The 24,462-nt window shown below is 50.5% G+C and overlaps 1 protein-coding gene across 1 annotated transcript in view; it reads left to right on the top strand.

Moving 5' to 3' along the window:
- NUP210 (nucleoporin 210) overlaps positions 1 to 24,462 on the top strand; it is a 109,161-nt gene that overhangs the window by 39,195 nt on the left and 45,504 nt on the right. Inside the window, exons 11-21 of the mRNA XM_004368677.1 lie at positions 311 to 451; positions 1,386 to 1,523; positions 2,593 to 2,748; positions 4,662 to 4,860; positions 9,798 to 9,943; positions 14,871 to 15,092; positions 16,046 to 16,219; positions 20,678 to 20,870; positions 21,400 to 21,506; positions 22,624 to 22,728; positions 22,813 to 22,914. Coding sequence (XP_004368734.1) covers positions 311 to 451; positions 1,386 to 1,523; positions 2,593 to 2,748; positions 4,662 to 4,860; positions 9,798 to 9,943; positions 14,871 to 15,092; positions 16,046 to 16,219; positions 20,678 to 20,870; positions 21,400 to 21,506; positions 22,624 to 22,728; positions 22,813 to 22,914 — 1,683 coding nt within the window. The remainder of the gene's footprint in view (positions 1 to 310; positions 452 to 1,385; positions 1,524 to 2,592; positions 2,749 to 4,661; positions 4,861 to 9,797; positions 9,944 to 14,870; positions 15,093 to 16,045; positions 16,220 to 20,677; positions 20,871 to 21,399; positions 21,507 to 22,623; positions 22,729 to 22,812; positions 22,915 to 24,462) is intronic.

The raw sequence follows: 24,462 nt of genomic DNA on the forward strand, positions 1-24,462 counted from the left end.
TTTTTTTTTTTTCTTTTTTTTTTTTGGTGGTTTCCTTGTTGAGACCTCAGGGGCTAAGAAAGTTGGCAGTAGGGTGAGCATCTTGAGGGTCACCAGGACGGGAGCGCCAGGCCCTGTAAGAGGGTGGCTTGGAGGAGCCCACAGGGAGCAGTCAGCAGAGCACAGCTGTAGTGGGCGGGGACACAGCTGTGTGCCCTTCACCCTGCTGGGCCTGGCCTGGCTGCTGTTTGGGGCCTGTTGCCACTTTCTTGTGTCCTGACCTTCCCCGTAACCCCAGGAGCACCTCTCACCTACCTGTCTTGTCTTCCAGAATATCCGGATTGAAACTGTGCTTCCTCCTGAGTTCTTTGAGGTGCTCTCGTCCTCCCAGAACGGGTCTTACCATCACGTCAGAGCCATAAAGAGGGGCCAGACGACCATCAACGCTGCCCTCACCTCTGTGGTGGACCAGGCACGGTGGCCCCGTCCTCGCCCGCCCCTTAGCCCTCAGCCCACGGAGGCGGACTCCACAGGGCAGGAGCCCCAGCCAGCTAGGATGGGACACTAGGCTGTCAGAGCACCTGCTCAGCCCTAGTTGAGCTGCCCTCACTCGTGCCCAGGGCTCCCCAGCCTCTGTGGACTCCCCCTGCATAGGAGGGCCTGGGAGATGTGGGCTCTGGGCTCTCCTGTTTAGACCCTGGGCTGGAGTGTCCCTTTTCCCCATCTCCCCTGTAAAAGTCAGCCAGCTCCTCCTAGGATTGGGGATAGGAACCCTTGTTTTGGGAAAGAAGGTGCTGATCTTGGGCCAGCAGTAGACCAGTGTGTCCAGCTCTGCCCTAACCAGGTGTCACCGGCGTCCCTTGGGCTGTTTGGGCTGCTGGGTCCTTCCAGTCCTTTTTTGGTATTTTAAAGGCTGATGAGCTTTAAACATGTTTTACTGATTGGAGAGTTGGCCCAGGATTTCCCATTTTCTACCCTGCGCAAAACCTCTCCCGGAGCTGTGAGAGGCATCCAGATGCAGCAGAAAAAAATAATCTTTGGACCAGACAGCAGATTTCTATCAAAGTCCACCACTTCATCTGTGGGGACTTTAGGCAAGTTGCCTTAGCTCTCTGAGTCTCAGTTTCTTCATCTGTAGAGCAGGGATAATCATGCTAACCCTGCCGGGGTGCTGGGAGGAGCTAGGCAGGCAATGTCTTCGTGAGTGGCTATCACAGACTGGTGGAGGGCTGTCCCTGGAGACCTAGCAGGCCACAGGGTATCTAGTGCCTACCTTTGCACCCTCCCACAGTCACAGCATCTTCCTCTGTGACCTGACCCCCAGGGAGAGCAGGGTCAGGTGACTGGGGAAGATGGTGCTGAGGAGCTGGTTGTCATGGTGACTTGGGTGCCTCACTCCCTTGTAGGACGGAGGGGTCCATATGTTACGGGTACCTGTGTGGAATCAGCAGGAAGTGGAAATTCTCATCCCCATCACCCTCTTCCCGAGCATCTTGACATTTCCATGGCAGCCAAAGACGGGTGCCTACCAGTATACAATACAGGTAACCTTGGGACTCCACCTCTGGGTTCTCTCCTGAGGGTATTCTGTGGGACTGGGGCTTTTTATGTACTCCATTCCTTCTAATATTACCTGCTTGTGGTCGAAGAGAATTTTATATCAGTGAGTCTTTACATTTTCACTGTTTTCTGTGGTGTCTATAATAGCAGTGGATTTTGGTAATTAGGCACAAAAAAAAAAAAAAAACAACTAAAAAAGAGATCAAAAAAGCTCAGTAAAGATGACCTGGAGCATAGATTTAACTTCCCCTTACTCTTCACATTTGTTTCTCTAAAAGATGCTGTTCTCTGAAAGCAGTACAAATACTCTTAGAGAAAAATGTGGACTTGAAGGGGCAGCGTCTCCAGCCCCCTCCCACACCGTATACTGTTTGTCTTTGGCATCCATGTTCCCCTGCACGTCAATCCAGATGTGCAGAAGCCCTGGGGCCCACACAGCCCCGCTGTCCCTTGCCTCCCTGGCAGGAACAACATCGCTTGCTATGTATCATGTCTTTGCACTGGCACTGCTATGTGTCACCTTCCTGGCTCCTCTAGGGGTCTGGGGTGGTGACCACTGATCTGGGAAGGACACAGGCTGTCGTGTACTTAATGGTAGATGACAAAGAGCAGGCACGGGGTGGGGACGAACGTGCTGGGAGGGAGCCTGTGTCTCTGGTTATGGGACAACTTGGACTTCATCCCACACCTGGCTCTCTGGCAGAGAATGTTTTCCACACCACCCTGAGCTCTGGGAGGTGCCACAAGGGTCTGAGGCCACTCTTGGGGTGTGTGTGTGTGTGTGAGTGTGTGTGAGTGCGAGTGTGTGAGTCACAAGGTCCGCAGAATATGGGAACCAGAAACTAAGCAGAGTGAAGAAAGGGAGGGGCCAAGAGGGCCTGCAGCCAGATGTTGGGCTAATGCCACAGTTCTCCATGGGGTGGGGAGGCACCAACCTTGTGATGTGTGTGTATACATGCGTGTGTGTGCACCTACATGTTTCTCCTGCCCTCTGTCTCCCTCACGCAGAGACCAGGACAGGCAGGCTGATCTGATGATGCTTTTCCTCCCCAGGCCCATGGTGGGAGTGGGAACTTCAGCTGGTCTTCATCAAGCTCTGTGGTTGCCACGGTCACTGTTAAGGGCGTGATGACCACGGGCAGTGACACTGGACTCAGCGTGATCCAGGCACGTGATGTGCAGAACCCGCTACATTTCGGCGAGATGAAGGTATGACCTCGGGCGGGGATAGCCCATGGTGGGAGCCTCGGAATGGTGGTTCTCTACCACTGCCTCTTAACCAACCTTCGACGCAATTCTAAACCCCCTTTTAGTGCTCAGTCTTATACTTGGTGGTGGTGGAGGCGTTGTCAGGCCCCAGCCCTGCCCTCAAGGAGCTTACCGCCTTATCAGAGAGATGACACAACACACCCAAGTATTAGGGTCCACCAGATGGGAATGGGCATGGAAAGGCATGCCAGCATAGCCTGAGTTTCTAGATGGGGACCATAGAATGCAAGAGGCACAAGATAATCAAAACAGTAATTACAGAAAATTTCCAGAATGGAGATACGGGTCTCCAGATTGGAAGAGCCACTGAGTGTTGGGTTGTAACTTCCCTTTCACAATGAAACAAAAGCCCCTAGACACCTTTCCCCTCATTTCTATTCAGATACTAAGTCAGGTGCCCCCTGCACCGGGTCCCTGTACCTGGCATTTGACCCTGAGTGATGCGGGACTAACTTGTGTAGCACTGGCAGCATGTGGGGGTGGCACCTGCAGCTGAGCCCCTGTGAGCCCCGCCTAGTGACCTCCTGACTCAACACCTACCTGACTCTGATCTCAACCCCTTCTAATACTTTACTTGGGGCAGAAGTTGAAGCCTCATAGTGCTTCCAATCACAGACTCCTCTTACATTATTTGGGCCATCGATGGACAGGTTATTCTAGTCTTTTTGTTGAGATAGACACGCATGTATCTTTATAAAGGACATGACTCTCATATAAAGAGGGATTTAACACAGACCCTTTAGATGCAGCATAATTGTCAAATACTTGGGAGAACTGTGGTCACCTTGCCCACCCCAAGCTTCCAGGCTTAGTGAACGTACAACCTGTCACCCTGTTGCTCTAGCTAAAGCCTGAGGACAGTTGCTCAAGACAGAGAACAGTGTAGTGGTTAGAACCTGAATTCTGGGCCATTCTGCTTGGGTCCACACAGATTCCACCACGTTGTAGCTTGGATGGGTTACTTAGCCTCTGAGTGCCAGGTTCTTCATCAGGCCAATGAGGTTGGCCTGCTTAACTAGCAGGCCGAGAGGGCTAGCTGAGTGAGTAATGTTCTGAGAACAAAGCCCAGAGTGTAGTAAGTTTTGTTATATGTTTAAGTATTTGCTATTGTTATTGTTGTTGATGCCTCTCTCTCACCCTCTACAGCCAATTTATCAGTAAATCCAATCAGCTGTACATTCAGAATATTTGTCTCAAATCTGACCAAATTCAACTCCCTTCAGTGATGCCACACTGGTTCAAGCCATCATCGTCTCTCCGGGATTTCCCAACAGCCAGAGTGAGGGGGACAACCAGAGGCTCCCCATCTTACCCAGCGTAAACTGGAATCCTTCCATGGCCACGGGGCCTGCATGAGCTTGCCCACCACCTCTCAGACCCCATCTCTTTCTGCTGTCCCCCTGCTCACTTCACTCCAGCCACACTATCCTTCTGTCTGTTCTTCTAATGTGCTGAGCTTGTACGTGCCTCAGGGCCTTTGCACAGACTGTTCCTTCTGCCTGGAATGTTTTCCCCTAGGCTTTTCTAGGCTGCCTCTTTCATGGGTCTTAGGTCTGAGCTCCTAGGCCACCTTCTCAGAGGGGCTCCCCCAACAGCTCTGTCTAAAGAGTCCTCGCCCCACTCCCTAGCATACACCAGCACCTCACCCAGCTCAGCATCAGACTGTTGAAAGGGCCATGAAGAAATGTGTAATAGGCATGAGGGATCACTCCATAAGGGCAGGGACTTTCTTGATAGCTATCTTTCTACCAGCGTGTCCTCGGTGCCCAGCACACAGCAGCTCTAGCAAACCCCACAGCTGACCCTTCCTCTCCCGTGGATGCTGATGCCCCGGTGCATGTCCTTTTCCCCAGGTGTATGTAATTGAGCCCAGCAACATGGAGTTCGCCCCGTGCCAGGTGGAGGCGCGAGTGGGCCAGACCCTGGAGCTGCCCCTGAGGATCAGTGGCCTCATGCCCGGCGGCGCGAATGAGGTGGTCACCCTGAGCGACTGTTCCCACTTCGACTTAGTGGTGGAGGTGGAGAGCCAGGGTGTGTTCCAGCCGCTCCCAGGTAAGCCAGTGCTGTCAGTGGGTGCCAGACAGTGGGATCTGGGGCCAGACTGCCTGAGTTCCCAACACTAGCTGCTCCAGAATCCTAAATAGAGGGCTTGAGGCAGCAGTGGGGGCCACCATGTGGCATTTGTCCTCTTGTCTGGTCTGACTGTTGCCATCTGTATGACCTTAGGCAAATGACTTGCCTCTCTGAGCCTCAGTTTCCACATCTATAAAATGGGTAGCCTAAATAGAATTGCATGTCAGAGGGGCTATTTCAATGCCTGGAAGGCGCTAGGTGCTCAGAAGTCACAGTTGATGGGGTTTCTGGCTAGTTATCGAATCATAACACCTTTGTAACCTGCAAAGACCAGCCCTCCAGAGCCACTGAAGCTGTAAGCGTTTAAATCTTTTCTCGTCAGCACCCCTGTGGGGTTTGGGAGGTGGTATTGGTGGTGACTGTAGCAGGGGCAGTTGGTTTATTGAGTCTCACCTCTGCCAGGTGCTGGGGTAAGCACTTGGCATGTGTGACCTCATCAGACTTTACAGTCACTGTAGGAGAAGGGACTGCTGTTTGTCCATGTGTCAGATGAGGGAACCTAGCTTGTGTGGCTTGCCTGGCAGCAGGGGTGCAGATGGGATGCAGATCCTGTGTTTCTGAGACTGACTCTGGGCCTTTAACCACACAGGGCAGGGTGGGGCGTCCGCTCTGATTTGCAGATGATGAAAAATGAAGGAGGATGATCCATGGAAGCTGAATAAGATTTGGGCAGTGGCTTAGAAGTAACAGAGAATGGCACAGAGGGCAGCCTGGCAAGGGCACGGAGGTGGACAGCTCTTTGGTGTGTGTCTGTGCGTGCATGGGGACTTGGAGTGGCAGAACTTATCAAATCCTGAGGAGCTTTAAGTGTCCGGGCAGTGGAGAGCCACTGAAGGTTATTGAGCAGAGGAGTGATGTGACCCAGGTAAGGTTTAGGAAGCTTAATTGGCAGAGGTGTGTGTAGCATTGCCTGCGGTGTTAACGGTTCTAATGCCGGCTGTAGTTGTAATTACTTACAGAGCTGCTTTAATTTGAAACTGCACAGAGGAAGAAGCCAGCATCTCTGAGATATCACTGAGCAAACCACATTCATGTCCTTCCCTGGAGGCACTACTGAGACTTGCCGAGCCGTGCAGGGAACCGAGCTTTATTAAATCTGAAGTGTCGTCAGCAAGGTAGCCATTTAGGATGGAGCAAACACCAGTGTATGGAGCGAGGGGTGCTGGCAGCAGGAGACGAGACAGCTCTCCCCTCACGGCCACCACTGCAGGGCCACCACATGTGTCCTCGAGGGGTGCCTGCTGGGGGTGCACATGACGCCTGGGTCAGCTTCCAGGGAGTCCCCAGGGAATAAAGTACAGGATCTGGAACTGAACAGTCCTGAGCTGAGCTCCGCTTCCTGCACTTATCTATCGGCTGTGTGATATCGAGCAAGTTGCGTAACCTCTCTGTGCCTCAGATGGTCCATCTGTAAAATGAACTCACAGCCCCAGCTTGTTGTGAGGGTTACACGTGAACACCACTCAGCACTGTGGAGGTGCACCACTCAAGGGGTTTGCGTTTGAAAGACAGTGGCCAGGGCAGGCAGAGGTCCTGTGGTGTCAGAATTCCCCTTAGGAAGCACCTTCAATTTCCCACTGTGCAGTGTATACCTGGCTTTGTGTAGGCTTGTGTTGAGGGCCCATGTTGTACGAAGAACACGTACCTTACAAACCTGGCTCCTAGTCAGGGTAGAGACGCTCACGTTCCAGGAATCCGTGGGCACCAGGCCAAGGTCAGCAGAGTCACGTCTCTGCTGTGACACCCCCATCCCTGGACACACACAGCTCAGGGTGCAAAGACAGGCAAGCTTGAGCACCCACGTGGGCTAAGCAGTCTCTCTCTTTCTGGCCAGCACGTGTTAAATAGCTTCCTGAGTTCAAGCCCACATGATGGGGCTCAGGTCACAGCCTTAGGAAGGGGCTGTGACCAGGCCTCTCAGCAGCCCCAGCCCCAGGCCTCACCGTCTTTTCTTCCTCAGTGTCCTCTGTCTGTTCAGGGCTCCACCCTCTTCCTACAGCACTCGAATGCCAGGGTCCCACATTGGTCTCGTCCTCCTCTTTGAAAGCCCCTTGGCTTGAGGGCAGTACTGTGAGCTTCTCTGTGGGTGCCCAGGGCTGGACGTCTGACCAGGCCCACAACCAAGTGGTAGACACACCTCTGCTTGTTCCATCTTGGCCCCTTCTCTGCTCCAGCCTCATCGGCAGGTTTTCAGCCCCCCTGTTCCCTGAGCACCTCTCCACGCCATGAGACACCAGGTCTCTCCATCACAGTGCTGTGGTCTAGCAAGATGGTGTCAGACCAGACAGGTGGACAGACACAGGTGTCATGGGGCCATAGAAGAGGTATCTAGTCCAGTTTGGGAGTGTCTGAGAAGGCTAAGGCCTGAGGCTAAGTCTGGGAGAAAAGAGGGGCAGAGTGTTCCGAGGAGAGGAGATGGTGTGCACAGAGGAGTGTGGCCTGATTGAAGTACCCCTGGTCAGTGCAGGTGAAGGCAGTGGGAGAGACGGAGAAGCAGTGGTTTAGGGCCGATGAAGGAGCCAGAGCTGGTGCCCAGAACCTGGCCTTGGGGGCCCGGCAGGTACATCTGCATACCAGCAGGCCCTGTGGGAGGGGTTGTGCACCAGGATGCGCCTCTGCAGTGAGGGGCCCAGGTTTTGCCTTCTTAGGACTCCCGTTGTTCGGCACCTCTTCTCAGCTGTGCAGAGGTCACCTTTCAGAAAAGTGATTGCCAGACTGTGTGCCCAGCTGGAAGCCAGCAGGGTCCAGACTATGGCCTCTCGTGCCCCTACTCCTTTTGCCTGTGTAATTGTGCACACCAAGAGACCCATTTTGCAGAGTTGCTGCTCATGGGTTTTCAGGAGCTCGTAGCTCTTCCCGTGGCCACTGTACCCCGCCCCCTCCTGGTGGTGGAGGGACTTCTGCCTGTGGCTGCCACAGCAGTGACCACTGACAGGGCAGCATGCATTGAAATGTGTCCTGAGTAAGTCAGAGTGTGGGGAAGACTTGTGCACAAATGTTCATAGCAGCTGTTCATCTGGAAAACAACCAGAAGGCCATCAGCTGGTGAAGGGATAAACAAACTGGAACAATCATGCTGTGGAACACTACTGATCCATGCAGCGACGTTGATGGGTTTCAGACGCGTGCTGAGTGAACAAAGGCAGACCCAAAGCTGTTTCTGTGGGGTGTTAGGCAGAACTGAACTATGGTGGACAGAAAGTCAATTAGTGGTGGCCAGGGCCTGGGGGAGGCAGGAAGGGGAAATGATGGCTCATGGGAAGGGGATTTCTTTCTGGGGTGATGAAATGTTCTAAGGTTAGATAGTTGTGGTGGTCGCACAACTCTGTGAATATACTAGAAACTCCTGAATTGTACACTTTAAATGGGTAGATTTTGTGGTATGTGAATTATATTTCTATAGAGCTATTATAAAAACCAGAGCCCTGGTGGCGCACTGTTTAAGAGCTCGGCTGCTATCCAAAAGGTCAGCAGTTCAAATCCACCAGCTGCTCCTTGGAAACCCTATGGGGCAGTTGCATTCTGTCCTATAGGGTCGCCATGAGTCAAAATCGACCTGACAGCAGTGGGTTTGGTTTTTTTGGTTTTATTATAAAGACCTAATGTATGGTGGAATAAAATTGGAATGGACCAGTGATTGCCTCTGGGGGTGGGGGTGGGGATTGACTGGGAAGGAGCATGAGGGAACTTTCCAGGAAGATGGTCATGTTCTGTATCTGGAAGTGGGTCTGAGTTCCACAGGTGTCTGCGTGTGTCAGAACTGGCGGAGTAGTCCACTTAAGATTTGTGCATTTCACCGTGTATAAATCTGATCTTAAAAGAGCCATAAACAAATACTGAATACATATGCTAAAGTATTTAGGGATGAAGTGTACTCATGTCTGCAAATTATATTCAAATGCATAAAGAATAAGCTGGAAGGATGGGTGGTTAAAGGGTTGGGGTAGATACACAATAAGGCAAATATAGAAAAATGTTAATTGTAGAACCTAGGTGATGGGCATATGGGCATTCAACTTTTCTGTACATTTGAAAATTTTCAGATAAAATTTTGCAGAAGAAAACACGAAGAAATAGCGCAACACATCCACCAGAATGGCTTTTTAAAAAAAGTGGAAAATACCAAGTATTGGCAAGGATGTAGAGAAGCATTATAAATTGAAACAACCATTTTGGGAAGAACATTTGGCAATAACTGATATAGCTGAACATATGCATTCCCTGTGACCCAGCAGTTCCATTCCTAGGTATACACCCAACAGAAATGCCTGAGTGTGTTCATCAAAAGAAACACGCAAAAATGTTCATAGCAGCAATATATGTCGTAGCCCCAAACGGGCAACCACCCAGATGTTTAGCAGTAGTAGCGTGGATAAATCTGTTGTACATTTGCACAATGGAATATATGCAGAAATGCAGGTAGAATAAGGAGGAATCTCACAGACAATATTAAGTGGAAGAAGCCAGATACGAAAGAGTTTATACTCAGTGATTTCATTTATATAAACTCAGAAATGACAAAACTAAGCTTGCTATTGGAAGTCAGACTGGCATGGTCCTACGGGGGTAATCACTGGAAGGGTCTACAGAGATTTAAGGGGCTGGTCATATTCTGTTTCTTGAGCCAGGTCCTGGATACACAGGTTGTTGAGTTTGTGAAAAAAATCATTGTGAGTTGTATGCTTCTGATATGTGTACTTTTGGGTATGTGCATTCTGCTTAAATTGTTAAAAAATTAAAGTTAAAAAATATGATTGTGTATGGCATCCAGGATGGGAGAGGGGCTCTCGGCCCCTGTGTCGTTCTCCCATAGAGGAGAGGTGTGGTGGCCATTTGGTTGTCTCTCCTTCTTTCAGGGAGGCTCCAGCCAGGGTCTGAGCACTGCAGTGGCGTCAGGGTGCGAGCTGAGACCCAGGGCTACACCACGCTCCTCGTGAGCTACAAGCACGGCCACATCCACCTGAGTGCCAGGATCACCATTGCTGCCTACCTGCCCCTCAAGGTGAGCTCTTCCCCATCCGCCCTGCCTACCCCTTCTCTGACATAAGTCATTCAGTTGCTCTAATTCATATTCAAACCCTGATTGTTCAGAATAGCTCTTGGAACAGCTGCCTCTCCCTGTGGTTTTCTGGCACAAGTCAGGAATGTGTATGGAAAGGGAGAGAGCATTGGCTTAGTTTCCCTGCATCTCTCCCGACCACGGGCCGTGACTGCTGACATCAGCGGCAGAGAGCTCTCCCTGATGACAAGGAGTATGGGCTCTGCCAGCCGAAGAAATGCTCCCAGAAGGGTGCTTCTGGTGAAATCTCGAGTTTCTGCAGCTCCCCTTCGGATCCTAGAATGGGAACAAGAGCCCTGGGTGTCGTGCATACTCTGGGGCCTCGGAGGCCTGGCTTGGACCTGGATTCTGCCCTTGCACGACATTGGGAGATTGCTTCATGTTCTGAGTCTCTGTTCCCATCTGTGGAGGGAGGTGGTCATGGCATCATGGCCTTTGTGGTTTAGAGCATACTACCTTTGCTCTGACAGCAGACTCTTTCGTTTAAATCAGGCCTGACAATCACCAACTGTGTGACTCTGGCTAATGTACTCTCTTTATGCCTCGGTTTCCCTATCTGTAAAATAGGGCTGATGCCACACCTGCCTCAGGGTTGGGATGATGATTAGATGAGCAAATGAATGAGAGGGGCTTGGAAGAGTGCCTGGTATGTAGTGAGTGCCCAATAAAAGCTAGCTATTAAAACATGAACAACAAAAGAACTCCACCTAGCACACGGTAACATTCAGTAGGGCGGTGGATGTAACTCTGATTTACTGTGTTTGGACCCTTTGTTTGTCCGGGCAGCTGGTCACTCCTTGTATTTCCATAGCACCTGGGGTCCACCTCTAGGACAGCTCTCACCCCCTTATTTTGTCTCTATGTTTTTTCCCTGTCACTGTTGCCCATTAGAGGCAAACCCAGTGATGTTAGGATCTTCATCTCTGAATCCCTAGCCCTGGGCATAGGGCCTGATATAGAGTAGACACCAATCAAGAGTTGTCTGTTTTAGAGTGAATGAGTGAGGAAATGTCCAGGATTACCTAGCCAGATCTGAGAGCTGGGTCTCCTGACTACCAGACCAAAAATAGCAGACACTTGTAGATATCTACCAGGTACAGATTGCCCACCCCTCCTTCTTTGCCTTCATCCATTTATTCAACCAGTCTTGGTGAGTGCCTTCTATATGTTAGTCCCCGTTCAAGGCCCTAGAGATACAATAGTGCAAAAATAGAACCTCACCCTAGTGCGCTGACGTTCTAGCAGAGAGAAAGGTAGAGAGAGACAGTAAACAAACCAAATAAATGACGTATTTGGTGTGTATCTGTGCCATGGCATGGGTAAATTCAAGTGTAAGAGGGTGATAGGGCAGGGGAAGGGAGGGTGGCAATTTAAAGTTAGGTCAGGATCCCTTTAATGAACAGGGCACTGGAGGAAGTAAGAAGGGTTGGGGAGCAAAGTTCAAGAGAATTGAAATCCCTAAGATGGCAGTAATCATTCTTGGAACACCATGTCACTGCCTTCCACAAGCTGGGGCAGTCCACCAGGAGCCTAGGGAGGCGCTCCGAGGCCTTCTCTTATATTTGCTCCGGATGACCAGATGGCCCAATAGTCTGGGTATCTGGCCAGAGTAGCAGAGGCCAATGACTGAGCTCAGTGTCCCAAGCTGAGATATAAGGGTGAAGATAAGGTGGACATGTCCCCAATCAAGGTGGCTTCCTGATTGGAGTAATTATATAAAGAGAGAAAGATGGATATGGAGCTCTTCTTTCATCTTCCTCTCTTGCCTTAGTATCAGCCAACATCAGGTTTATTTGCAAGCAACAAAACCCAAAATGACAATGGCTTATACAGTAGAGAAGTTTATTTCTCTTTCATATGAGAGGTCCTGAGATGGGCAGTATAGGGCTAGTGTAGCAGCTCCATAGTCATCATTGAGCCAGGTTTCTGTCTTTCCATGCATCATCCTCAGTGTTTTCACCTGCAAGGTTGCCTCATTGTTCAGAATGGCTGCTGGAGTTCCAGTCATCACATCCAAATAACAGGAAGGGCAAAGAGGCTCACCTCTCAGTGAATTAGTTCCCTGACCTTTGCCAGCTGCTTTCTGCTGCATGAGAATAGCCTCCTCCTAACCTAGTATTCAAAACCCCAAGAGTGATCTGACTCCAGCAGGACAATTTCCATCTGCATCTCATTGGCTGGAACTTTGTCCGTTGGCCACACCTAATTGCAAGAAAGCCTAGGGAATATTTTAACTGGATAAAATAGGGGTTCTTTCCCTAAGGAAGAAGGGGAGTGTGGAAACTGGGAAGGCAGCTAACAGTCATTGCTACAACCCATGTTTGTTGGCTGGTTCATCAGTTCACTCTGCAGATAGTCACTGGTCACTTGGTTGGTGTGAGGCCCAGGCCTGGGAGGCAGGGTCTGGGGAGAAATCCCAGTCTGTGTCCTGGGAGGCCACTGGTCTATGGAGACAGAAGACACTTGGACAATTGCAGGGGGCATAGTAGAGGTAATGACAAGTTTCGGGGGGACAAGAAACAGAGAGCTGCCTGGAGAAGCAGCCTGAAGACAGGAAGTGTGGCATGTGGGGAGCTAACTGAAATGTGGTGCATTTGGGGTGAAATACACGGCTGGGAGGGTCTTTGGTGTCAGTGCATTCTTGGGGTTTTGAATGCTGGCTTAGGAGTTGGATATTCTTATGTAGTGGAGGGCGGCTGGTGAAGGTCGGGTAGCGACAACAGCAGACCCACTTATAAGAGCACTGTAGCTAGCAGGAACGTGGGTAGTCGTGTCTTGAAAGCACAATATTAAGTACAGCCTATCCATCCCTGGAGCCCTGGTGCCACAGTGGTTAAGAGCTATGGCGAACTATGGCTGCTAACCAAAAGGTCAGCAGTTCGAATCCACCAGCTGCTCGTTGGAAACTCTGGGGCAGTTCTGTTCTGTCCCATAGGGTTGCTATGAGTCAGAATCAACTCAATGGCAGCAGGAACCCATCACTAGAAAAAAGCCATGCTCCAGCTCTTGTGGGAACTGCTCTCCCCAACTCCCCCCCGCCTTATACCTAACCTCCTCCATCTGATTGGCCCACGGTGATTCTACCATGACTTGGTCTCATGTGTGCCCGTGACCTGACTCCTCTGCAGTCAGCCCCCAATTACTCTTTAGCCCTTGTCTGCTGCAGGGGTCTAAAGTGCCCTTGTCCCTCTGAAGCTTACTCTTGGGGAGCCTCTATGTGCCTGGGTCTGGGGGACTCCACCAGGCTTCTTGATTCTGGTGGTCAAGTAGACCATGCACGTGGATGCTGGAGGCTCCGAGCCAGCCAGGTGCGGGCGGAGCCTTGGCCACCACTTCCCAGCCCCCTCTAGGGTGAAGAGACGTGCAGACTCTGTTTCCTAGATGTGCCAGGGCCGAGGGCCTCTCAGGTGATCCAACCCACCTTCTTTTTTGCAAACCAGGAAACAGGCCCAGAGAGGTGCATGGTGCCCTCGTGCTATGTCTTTGCCTGTTTGAGTGTTTGCGCTTTAACACACCCAGCGGGGCCTGTGCAGTTTGTGAAGGTCCTTCGTTGGCTATGCTGACGACTAACCTGCCTCCTTGGCACAGCGCTCTGTGATGCTTTTATGCCTGAGCGGTAAGGAGATTAAGTGTGGCGGTGATGATTCATAGCTCTCCGCTTGTTAACTATAGGGCATGCCGGTGTCTTTGCACAATCATTTCCCTTCAGGCTGGTCATGAAGATGATCTCTAGCAAGGTTTATAGTGACCTGCTTTGCCCATAGTGCAGTTTTACTGGTGGTGACAAGACGTGGGTAAAAGCAGAGGATTTATAGTCAGAACACACCCAGACCCACCAGCTGGGTGAACATACTTGGAATGAGTCCTTTACCACAGCCCCTAAGGATGGCCCTTGTCCGTGCAGGAGGCCCTGGGGCACGTTACGTAAGCTGCAGCGTCCCTCAGTACATCACTGCCAGAGGCCTGAGAGCAAACGAGAGCCTTTTTAAAAAGATATTTTCATCTACTCACTCTTTACTTTCAGTACTTAATAATAATTGCGTTTGCCAATTCACTGCTTTATTCAACAAATAATTATTGAGCACCTACTATATGCTAGACACTGTTCTAGGTGCTAGGGACAAAATGGGCACAAAGGCCTGTCTCAGGGAGCTCAGACATACATTGCAAAAGTATGAAAACATAGCAGAGTAAAAGGAAAGGAGAAAGAAACCACTAGTAATTATGCCACCTAAGACACCACAGTCTGCATTTCACAAGGTCATCTGGTGTATTTCTTTCTAGGATTCTTTAATGTATTTTTAGGAAAGTAGGGTTGTGATCAAACTACACACCCAGTTGTGCGTACTGCACATGCAGCTCTTTGCAAATATTGCTTTAGGGACCTGCAGAACGTTCCATGGTACAGATATACCATGTTTACTTCTTGTTGTAAATCTTGGTTGGCTACTGGTTATTGGCTATAATAAATAATAGTGTGATGAACATCTTTGTGGATAAACTTTTTTCTTCTTCCTATTTTGTTGTTAGGTTAGATTCCAGGTGGGGACTTCCTAGGTTTAAAGATTGGAGGTATTATCAAGGCTTTTACCAGATTGTTTTAAAAAAGGGAAAATCAATTTATACCCCCAGCAGTGTATCAAAGAACAAGGATTTAATTCTTCTTCAAAGCACTGTTACATCCCTTGTTCATCTGGATCTTCACAAAAACCCTGTGAGTGTTGCAGATGAGGAAACCGAGTTTCAAAGAGGGGACGTAGCTTGTGAGAGCAAAGCAACTGCAGGAGTGAGGACCTGGCTGCCTGGACCCCAGTCCCTGCCCCAGCCTCTCCCAGAACAGTACTGAGTCCTCTCCCTTTTCCATCTGCAGGCTGTGGATCCCTCCTCTGTTGCCTTGGTAACCCTGGGCTCCTCAAAGGAAATGCTGTTTGAGGGGGGTCCCAGACCCTGGGTCCTCGAGCCTTCTAAGTTCTTCCGGAACGTCACCTCCGAGGACATGGACAGCATCATCCTGGCTCTCTTTGGACCTCCTGCCTCCCGGAATTACCAGCAACACTGGATCCTTGTGACCTGTCGGGCCTTGGGCGAACAGGTGAGAGGGCAGGCACCCCAGACTCAGCTTGTCCAGAGGGGGAGGGATGGAAAATCATATTCCCTGAGTGCCCTCCTGGCCTCACAGCAAATTTTACTTAATCTCCAAAGTAACACTGAGAGATAGCTGTTCCTCTTGTACCCATTTCACAGATAGGCAAACTAAGACTCAGTAAAGTGGAAAGCCTGCGGATCAGTGAGGGAATTGCCTTGTCCTGCCTCATTGTCAGGAATGGTGAGGGACTTCTTGACCAGCCTGCCTATTTGGTTCTACAGAAAGTGTGCCATTGGAGGAGGCCTAGGTGCTCCCTCAGAATGGTCCATTAGCTGTCTTCCTTTGGCTCTAAAAGCAAGCATAAATCTCTCTCCTTTTTCTTGCATCTCTAATTTCCATCTCTGCGGCAGCAAATCAAACTCCTCTCGGAGAGACAGAAAGCAAGCAGGGAGGCCGGGGGCTCCAGCACCTCCTTGTGGACCTTCCCCCATCACCTCCTTTCTGTCCTGTTCCCTGTGGATCTCAGCCCATCTTTCTGTAGCACACACCTTCTCAATCTGCACCTTGATTTTATGAATATTTTCAAGTCAGCATGGATTCCTTGTTTAAAAACCCACAAACTCATGAATTTACTATTGCAGCCTTGAAATTTTTGTAGTGACGGGTCCTAGGAAACCACGAAGTGTTACCCGGAACAAGCAGAGACAGTGGTTCTGGCTAAGGTTTAGAGGGGGCACTTAGGGCTTCCGCCTGAAAGTCTCTTGAACACTGAGAAAGTACTTTACCACGGATGATGTCGTTGGATCTTTGTAACCCCCTTGGGATGTAGCTATCATCAGCACTCCCGTTTCACAGATGAGAAAACTGAGTCTGAGGGAGCTTGGGTGGCATGGCTGAGCTCCAAGGGGAGCAAGCACTCACACTCAGGTGTGTCTGGCTGCATCTTTTGCTCCGCCCAGGTCATTGCCCTCTCGGTGGGGAACAAGGTCAGCATCACCAACCCTTTCCCGGCGGTGGAGCCTGCTGTGGTGAAGTTCGTCTGTGCCCCGCCATCCAGGCTCACCCTCATGCCTGTCTACGCCAGTCCGCAGCTGGACCTGTCCTGCCCACTGCTGCAGCAGAACAAGCAGGTGGTGAGTGCAGGCAGGTTCTCGGGGGCAGGGCAGGATTGCCGCTTGGTGGGGAAGAGGACTCAGCTGCAATAGCTAGAGACTGAGGCCACCTTTACCTCCTAACCTGCACAACCAACCGGTGGGCCGTTCCACTTAAGTTATGCCTGGGGGGGGTGGCGGGGGGAAGAGGTGAGATGATTCACCAAAGCACAGCTATTCGTGGCAGCACCAGGTGAAAATAGAGTCCCCTCCAATTTCATAGTCCACTGACCTTCCTGCCTCCTTGTGCTTGGCACTCAGTAGTTTGTAACAACCTCGTTGTTTTCTTCTGTACCTCAAGGATGTTGGTGGGGGGGTGGGCATTTTTCTGTGGACAGTGTGTGTGTGTGGTCGGAGCCAAGGTGGGTGGCCAAGGAGGGGTGGCCGGTGCGGCTTTCTCCATGATACGGGTGGGAATGGGGCTGTGTTTTAAAAGTGAGTGTGGGGAGGGAGAGAAAGTCATTTAGGGGTCATGCTAACAGCAGGGATGTCAAGTGAAACCCACAGGTCTGGTGCCCCTGGACTTCTGGCCAGTCCCACCCTTAATCCCTCGGTCATTCAGCATCCCAGAGACCAGGGTGCTGAACATAAAAAGGACAGCATTTTCACCGAGGCCCTCCTGTTCAGGTTCAGGATATGGAACACCCTTCTAGCTGGCCCTAGCCCCCAGCACCTTCTACAGACAGCAGGCTTCTCCTCACTCGTTCATTCAGTATATACTTATACATCCCCTGCTCTATGCCAGGCACCATTCTAGACTCTGGGAGTGCAGTACAGCAGTAATCAGGATGGGGAGGAACCTGCCTCAGGGAGCTGACAAGAAGATTAGGTGGTACACAAATACACAAGACTATCAGAGTTGGAAAGGGCTGTGAAGGAAGTAAAATAGAGACAAGATAAACGACTAGAAGAGGCCACTTGATGTGGAATTAGGAAAGGGCTTCTCTGAGGAGGACATGGACACATTTAGGCCCACATGGTGAGGAGATGCCGGTTGAGAAGAGCTGAGGTGAGGGTGCCCCAGGCAGGAAGAACAGCAAGTGCAAAGGCCCTGAGGTGAGACCAGGGTCTCTGGTGTTCCTACTGCCTACACAATAATCAAAATAGCCTTGCAGGCCAGAAACTTTAACAAACTGTGCCTTGTTCCATGCTTACCATGACCATCTTCAAGGCAAGGGTTATTGCATCCACTTCATGGTTCTGCAGACTGTGACTTGGAGGTGAAGTGACGTGCTCAGACCCACAAAGGCATTACCTCAGTCTGTCCAGCTCCAGATTCAGAGCCTTCTCAGTGGCCACCACAGCAGCTTCTCTTCTCCCAGCTGACTTTTTGGTTATCAGCCGAATTCTTAACCACTGCGCCACCAGAGCTCCCTTGGAAATCCTATGGGGCATTTCTACTCTGTCCTGTAGGGTTGCTGTGAGTTGGAATCAACTTGATGGCAGTGGGTTTGGTTTTTGGTTTTGTCTCTCTTGACTAAAAGATGTAGTCTGGCTGTAGAGCATGGCTCTGAATTGGTTTGCGTGGGTCTTAGATCTCTCCAGGAAATAATGGGCCTTGCACGCAGAGTTGCCTTGTGATCCATCAGTGCTCGGGGTCAGGAGCCGTGAACTGCTCAGGCATGGCCCCAGCGATTTATGGTCTCATTAGGGAACCTTGAGAAAGATATATCCCTGCGATCCATCCTGGGCACAGTTTCAATTTTAATTTTACACCTCTCCACATCCAGAGGCCACCCAAGCAGTGTTTGCAGAATAAATTATTGGTGAAGCAAGACAGCAGAACTATAAGACCTGATGAGAGAGTTTTCTGACAAAGTGGAATCAGACTCCAGCTGGACCCAAGCCTCCTGGGGCAGGCTGTCCGCGTTCATCTCACTGTCGCTGAACACCTGTGGCCAGGAGACTGATCAGCCAGGGATTTGATGGAGCCGCTGCCCGCCTCCTGCCCTGGGGAGGGCTGCACAATGCCAGGGGGCCATGGGCCTTCAGATCAGACCAGCCGAGCTCCTCCCCTAAACCGGGGTGATTTTGTGCGAATTGCTAATGTCTCTGAGCCTCAGTCTCCCCATTGGTAAAATGAGGAGAAGGTGGTCGCCTCAGATGGCCACAAGGACCAGTAAGGTTGTGAGCGTGCTTCTTCACAGTGTTAATGCCCTTCCCTGGGGTAGCAGGGGAAGGGAAGAACACTGGTTTTCCACCCGGGCTTGCACCTAGAAGAAGGAGTGTAGCATCTAGAGTATGTTCCTTGTGGTCTCTGCCCATGGTCGTATCTTCCCAACTCACATCAAGAATAATTGTAAAAGCCTTTGTCTCCCCAGGTGGTTGTGCCTACCTGGTGTTAGGAAGATGTGCATTTAGGATTTGCAGTGTTTTAATCAAGTGCTCTTTGGGTATTTGGCACCAGAGTTGGGGGCAGGAGAGCTAGAGAGACTAGGGGAAGAGTTTCTGTGGTGAAGGTGGGGAGGCTGGTGGCTGTATCAGCCAGGACAGCCGAGGCTTGACTCAGAGGCTTAATGCCCTCAGGTTCATTTCTAGCTCATGCTGCATGTCTGTCATGGTATGGCTGGGAGATCCTGCAGTGTGCCATTGTTGTCTTCATTCTGAGACTTAGACTGTGGAGCAGCCACTTTCTTCAGTGTGGACAGTTGCCACAGTGGAGAGAAAGTGAGCCCAACAAATCATGATCTGACCATTAAAGCTTCCGCTTGGAGTTAGTGCAAGTCACATGCCTCATTGCTCTGGCCAAAGCAAGTGAAGTGGTCACTACTAACCCCACAGGTCAGAGAAGTACAGTCCTTCCTGCTGGGCCCTTGCCTGGGAGGAGAACTGGAAATATTTGTGAGCAATGCTGATGAGGGCCACATACTCCACCTGAGTGCTTGCTCATGATAGTCCGGACTCTTTAAGATGATGTCACCGGATTCTCATTCAAACCAAAAAATCATACCAGGTAGGGTCTGTGTGGTTGCAACTTGACAGATGGGAAGACGAAGGCTCAGGGGAGTTAGTGACTTGCCCAGGGGGTGAGAGGGGGAGCTGTACCAAGCTGCGGGGTTCAGATGCCTGAGCACTTAGCCTCTCCACTCTGCTGCCATCCTCCCTGCCCCCATGCCATGTGGTCAGGGATGAACCCTGTGAGTCTGTGAGACCTTATAGTCTGAGGTAGCAAGGCAGGGTTTGGAACCTGAGTTCCTGGGCTCCAAACCCGCTTTGCCACTCTCCGGCTGAGTCCCTTTCATTAGCTGCTTTCCTTCCCTGCCGTGTTCTCCTTCCTCTTGGACGTGGGGGTAACAACTCCTGCCTCACTGGGGTATTTAAGGATTAGGTGAGAAATCAACTCTGAAAGGAGCTTTGCAAACCAAAAGGCTCAGGGAAATTTTAGTTGCTGTAATTGGCGTTCAAACTAAACCACTAGGGGAGACTTCCGGGAGGAGCTCGGTGTGCGTGGGCCATGGGGATGGGGAGGGTTTGCAGAGGTGAGGGAGAGCTGGAGAGGAAAACTGGCTGCAGGGGGAGGTCTGCAGCAGGGTTTCCCAACCTTGGTACCATTGACACTGTGCGCTGGATCATTCTCTGTTGTGAGGCCGCTCTGTGCATTGCAAGATGTTAAGTAGCATCCCTGGCCTCTACCTACTAGATGCCAGTAGCACCCCTCCCACCCTGTTGTGACCATCAAAAAATATCTCCAGACATTGCCAAATGTCCTCTGGGGGCCAAAATTGGTCCAGAGTGAGGCCAGGTTGGACAGGGCCATGGGGGACCTTGGCTGGGCAGTAGTATAGTACTGGTTAGAGTGACTCAGCCCTCACCAGGACCCCATGAGTCCCCAAGACCTACCTAGAGGCACGTGGCCCGGCTCAGGGTGTACTGCATGGTCAAGAGCAGGCATACCTGTGATCAGGGCTACAATCAATGGACCCTGATAGAATGAGAGAAAAATGTGGAATATAACTTCACATTCCTTAAAAAAACAACAACAGACTTGTTAGACCGGTTGAGACTGGAGGACTCTTTGAGACTACTATCCCGAGATACTCTTCAAACCTTGAACCAAAACTAGCCCCTGAGGTCACCTTTTAGCTAAATAACATGTTAACTCACAAAGAACATTATCTGGGAGTACTGCGCACCTTTAAACAATCATCTATAAGAGATCAACGGGTCAACAATTACTTTAAAACAAAGATGAGAATGTAAGGGGCTAGAGAAACTAGATTAATGAAAACAGAGCAACCAGAATGGAAATTTGAGAATGTTTACGTGTTGTGAAGAGTGTAACCAATGTCTCTGAACAATTTGTAAAGAAATTGTTGAATGGGAACCTAAACTGCTGTGTAAACCTTCACCAAAAAAGCAATAAAATACTATTTTTAAAAAAAGAGCAAGCATGCCTGCTACTGGCTGCGGCCATGGCATCTGATGCTTGCCTTCCTACAGGTCCCAGTGTCTAACCACCGCAGCCCCCTGCTCGACCTGGCCGCCTACGACCAACAGGGCCGCAGATTCGACAACTTCAGCTCTCTGAGCATCCAGTGGGAGTCTACCAGGCCACTGCTGGCCAGCATCGAGCTCAACCTGCCCATGCAGCTAGTGTCCCAGGATGATGGGAGTGGCCAGAAGAAGCTGCACGGTGAGCTGGGCTGGTGAGCTTGGGTGGCCCAAGGAGGAGGAAAAGGAGAGTAGTAAGAATCCTAAGCAAACGAAAAGCGTGCTGAGCAGACTGGTGTCAGCCAGGTGTATGGGGGGTGGTTAGTAATTTAGCAGTACCTTTATCCAGAACTAAAAGTTGCGAGTCCCACAAGCTCACCGTTCTTATTGAATCCAGCACGTAAATGGTGTGAGATAGGAATTGGAATTCCTATTAGGGATGGGGGAGCTGAGGCCTGGGATACCTACCAGGTAAGTATCCAATCCCAGATTCCAGAGCAGATCTGCCTGCCTCCAATACCTGGGCTACTTTATGCCATGCCACCTTGAGCAGCCCAGAGTTGAGTCCATCACTCATCTAAGCTCCTTGGAGGTTTGCTCAGGGTCTGTGAACTATTATGGTACAGACAGTCTAAACAAACTCTATTCTTAGAACTGTGAAGGAGGGAAGGGCTGCTTCAAAGGCAGCATTGAGGCAGAAATCAAGCACCAGTTTCTCCACCTGGACTCAGGTTTGCAGGCCATCTCGGTGCATGAGGCTTCGGGAACTACAGCTATCTCTGCCACCGCAACAGGCTATCAGCAGTCTCACCTCAGCGCAGCCAGAGTGAAGCAACCGGTATCTCCTGGGCCCACCGGTGGGGGGTGTCGTCTTGCTTCTGCTCAAATTCTGCCCCGTATCCAAGGGTCCTGAGCCTCCTCACTGGCCCACAGCCCTCCGTTCATCACTGTGCTCCTACCCTCTACCTCTCACTGGGGGGAGCTCTGAGTGTGAGTGGGGCGTGGGCTCACTTGAATTTAGGGCCTCCTCCCAGGCTTCTGGGTGCCCCTACACTATGTTCCTTCCACTCATACTTTGGGAGTGATCCATGGCACAAACCTATCTGGCACCTCTCGGCTTTAGCCCACACCTTTGGTGGCCCTCAGGACCTTCAGGATGAACGTGTCCTCATTCTCAGCCAAGGCTTGCCTACCCATCTCTGCCCCCACACCCCGCCTCACAGACCCCACCCAGTGTGCCAGGACTTCACGCTGCCAAGCCTTTGAACATGATGTTCCCTTCACCTGGAATGCTATCCCCTGCCCTCTTGTAACTTTTCTCCACTGGTAACCCCTTGACGTTTTTAGTCCCAGCTAAAATATTGGCTTCTCTGGGGAGCATTCCCTGAGCCCTGGGACAGAGGAGCTGCTTCTGCCGAAGACCTCTGAGTTCCTTGTGCTTCCCGCCCTCATGACGCGGAAACCACCCCCACCACCACCCACACACTGTTGCACCCAGCTATGTGCACATATGGCCTTCCTCACTGGGCCGCCTCCTTGCCCTACCGTTGGTACTCCACAACGGCAACTAGCACAGTGTCTGGCCAAACCACTGGCAGCGTAGCCTAGCCAAGTTGACACATTAAAATCAGCTGTCACCAGGACAGGTGTGAGAATCACTCTTCATCCCTAGCACAATGCGTGGGGCCTCACAGCATGATAACCTCTGGTGAGCGTGGAGGAGGCAGTCGCTCACTCAGCCTTGGTGGGATCCAGGGACGCCTCCAAGAGGAAGTGCTGGTTTAATTGGGCTCAGAAGCACGATGACTTTATTGGGATTGGTGTCCAGGAAATAACAGTGGCCTGAGGTGAGGCCAGGACACGAGACTTGTAGTCCTGCTGTCTCCACGGGGGTCCTGTAGGGTGGCCCAGTACTGGGCCCTGGCTGCCTAGGTCTGATGGCTTTGTCTCTGCAGTATGATCCTCTTGTGCCCGTGTCGGCCTCCATTGAGCTGATTCTGGTGGAAGATGTGAGAGTGAGTCCAGAGGAAGTGACCATCTACAACCACCCTGGAGTCCAGGTAGAGCCTTTCCCTGCCCCACACTGCCCGGGTGGCCACGTGTGACCTCAAGCCTGAGCCCCTCCCGCATCTTCCTCCTCACAGGTGGAGCTCCACATCAGAGAAGGCTCTGGCTACTTCTTCCTCAACACCAGTGTCGCAGACATCGTCAGGGTGACCTACCAGGAGGCCAGAGGCATCGCCACGGTGAGGGCAGGCGATTATTCTCACTCCTCATGTGGGCCATTCGGGGGTTAATGGAGTAATTATTTCAAAAGCTGGCACTTAATAACCTAAACTGTAATTAGCAAGGTCTTAGAATTGTCTGGAGTTCCTGGGTGGTGCAGTGGTTAATGGGCTACGCTCAGCATGCAGTCACATAGATGCATATATGTATGCATACACCTATATATACATACATACATACCTATACGTATATATGCCTACATACATACGTGCATACCTGCACATGTGTTTTTTGGTTGTTTTTGCTGTCGTTTCAAAATTCTATATGCCATAGCAATTACCGACAGTCCTTTTTTCTTGTGTACTTTTTGGTGACATTTTGGTTTACCTTTGTCAAGCTGTATACCTTCATTTGGTGTTACCTTTCCCATCACCAGAAATAACAAGCATCTACTCTGTAGAGTGAATCCCCCTCTCCCCTCTCAATCAATCTTTTAATTAAGATTAAAATATTATTTTATCAACAGTGTCACAACCATCATAAAGAAAATTGTTTTTTAAAGATGTATCACTTTTTCCTACTTTTCCATGATTCTTTCTTGACCCTCTCCCTATTCTTGAAAACGTTGACTTAGCTGTGGCTATGGTATGGAAGGATTTAGCATTCTGTTCTTTTATCAATTATTGTATCCCAAATTATTTTTCCCACGTTGTTGTGTAGGCTGATCAGTTTTAGTGACTGTGGTCACTTGTACTTAGCCATTTTCTTCTTGTAAAGCGTTTGGCTTCTCCAAATTTTTAAAAAAATTTTTTTGGAACAGTCCTATAGTTATATCAAAGAAAAAAAAACAATGTCTGAAATGTCCAGGAATCTGCATGATGGGTTATTATGCAATCATGAAAAATAACTCAGTTTCAGAGGAGACTCTCACCACTGTATGTGTAAAACTGCTATCATGAGTTGTAAATTCAGGCAGCCAAAAACACCTGTGACCCTGGCCCCGAGCTGTGTTGGGAAGTGTCAGCTGTGCTGTTGCCTCTGGACTCCTCTGAACCTAAGCCCTGCCTTGCCTTTGTCAAAGGGGTGGTTACCAAGTGTTTGAGGCATGCCACAGTCATTCCAGCACCAAACCAGGCTTTCTGTAGACTTTTCAGAGGCCTGGTGTGATTGAGTACTTGGCGTGAGGAAGAGATTTAGATGGAGCAGCGAGTGAGCACCGAGAGACCTCACTCTGACCGCGGGCCCCCTCCAGGCTGAGCCCCACCTTGGCTTTGGACGTTGCCTTATTCATGCCGATGTGCCCTCATGAGTTAAACAACCGCAGTAAACAACCTCCCTGATTTTAGAGAAGGCTAAGCTTGGATCTGACCTCTGCAGTGACATAGTCCCAAAGTCGCCTCTCAGAAGTAAAGCCAGGGAGCTGCCTGTGGTTGTGCAGTGAGTTCATGGCATAACCAGAAAGCAAGCCCGTGTCCCTTCACTCTCAGTGCAGGGTTTTTTCAGCCATAACTACCTGAAGTTCCATCTTGCTGATTTTTTTGCACCCACTGACTGTCTTAACACAGGGT

Source organism: Trichechus manatus, unplaced genomic scaffold, assembly GCF_000243295.1.
Source record: "Trichechus manatus latirostris isolate Lorelei unplaced genomic scaffold, TriManLat1.0 scaffold00001, whole genome shotgun sequence".
Classification (NCBI taxonomy): domain Eukaryota; kingdom Metazoa; phylum Chordata; class Mammalia; order Sirenia; family Trichechidae; genus Trichechus; species Trichechus manatus.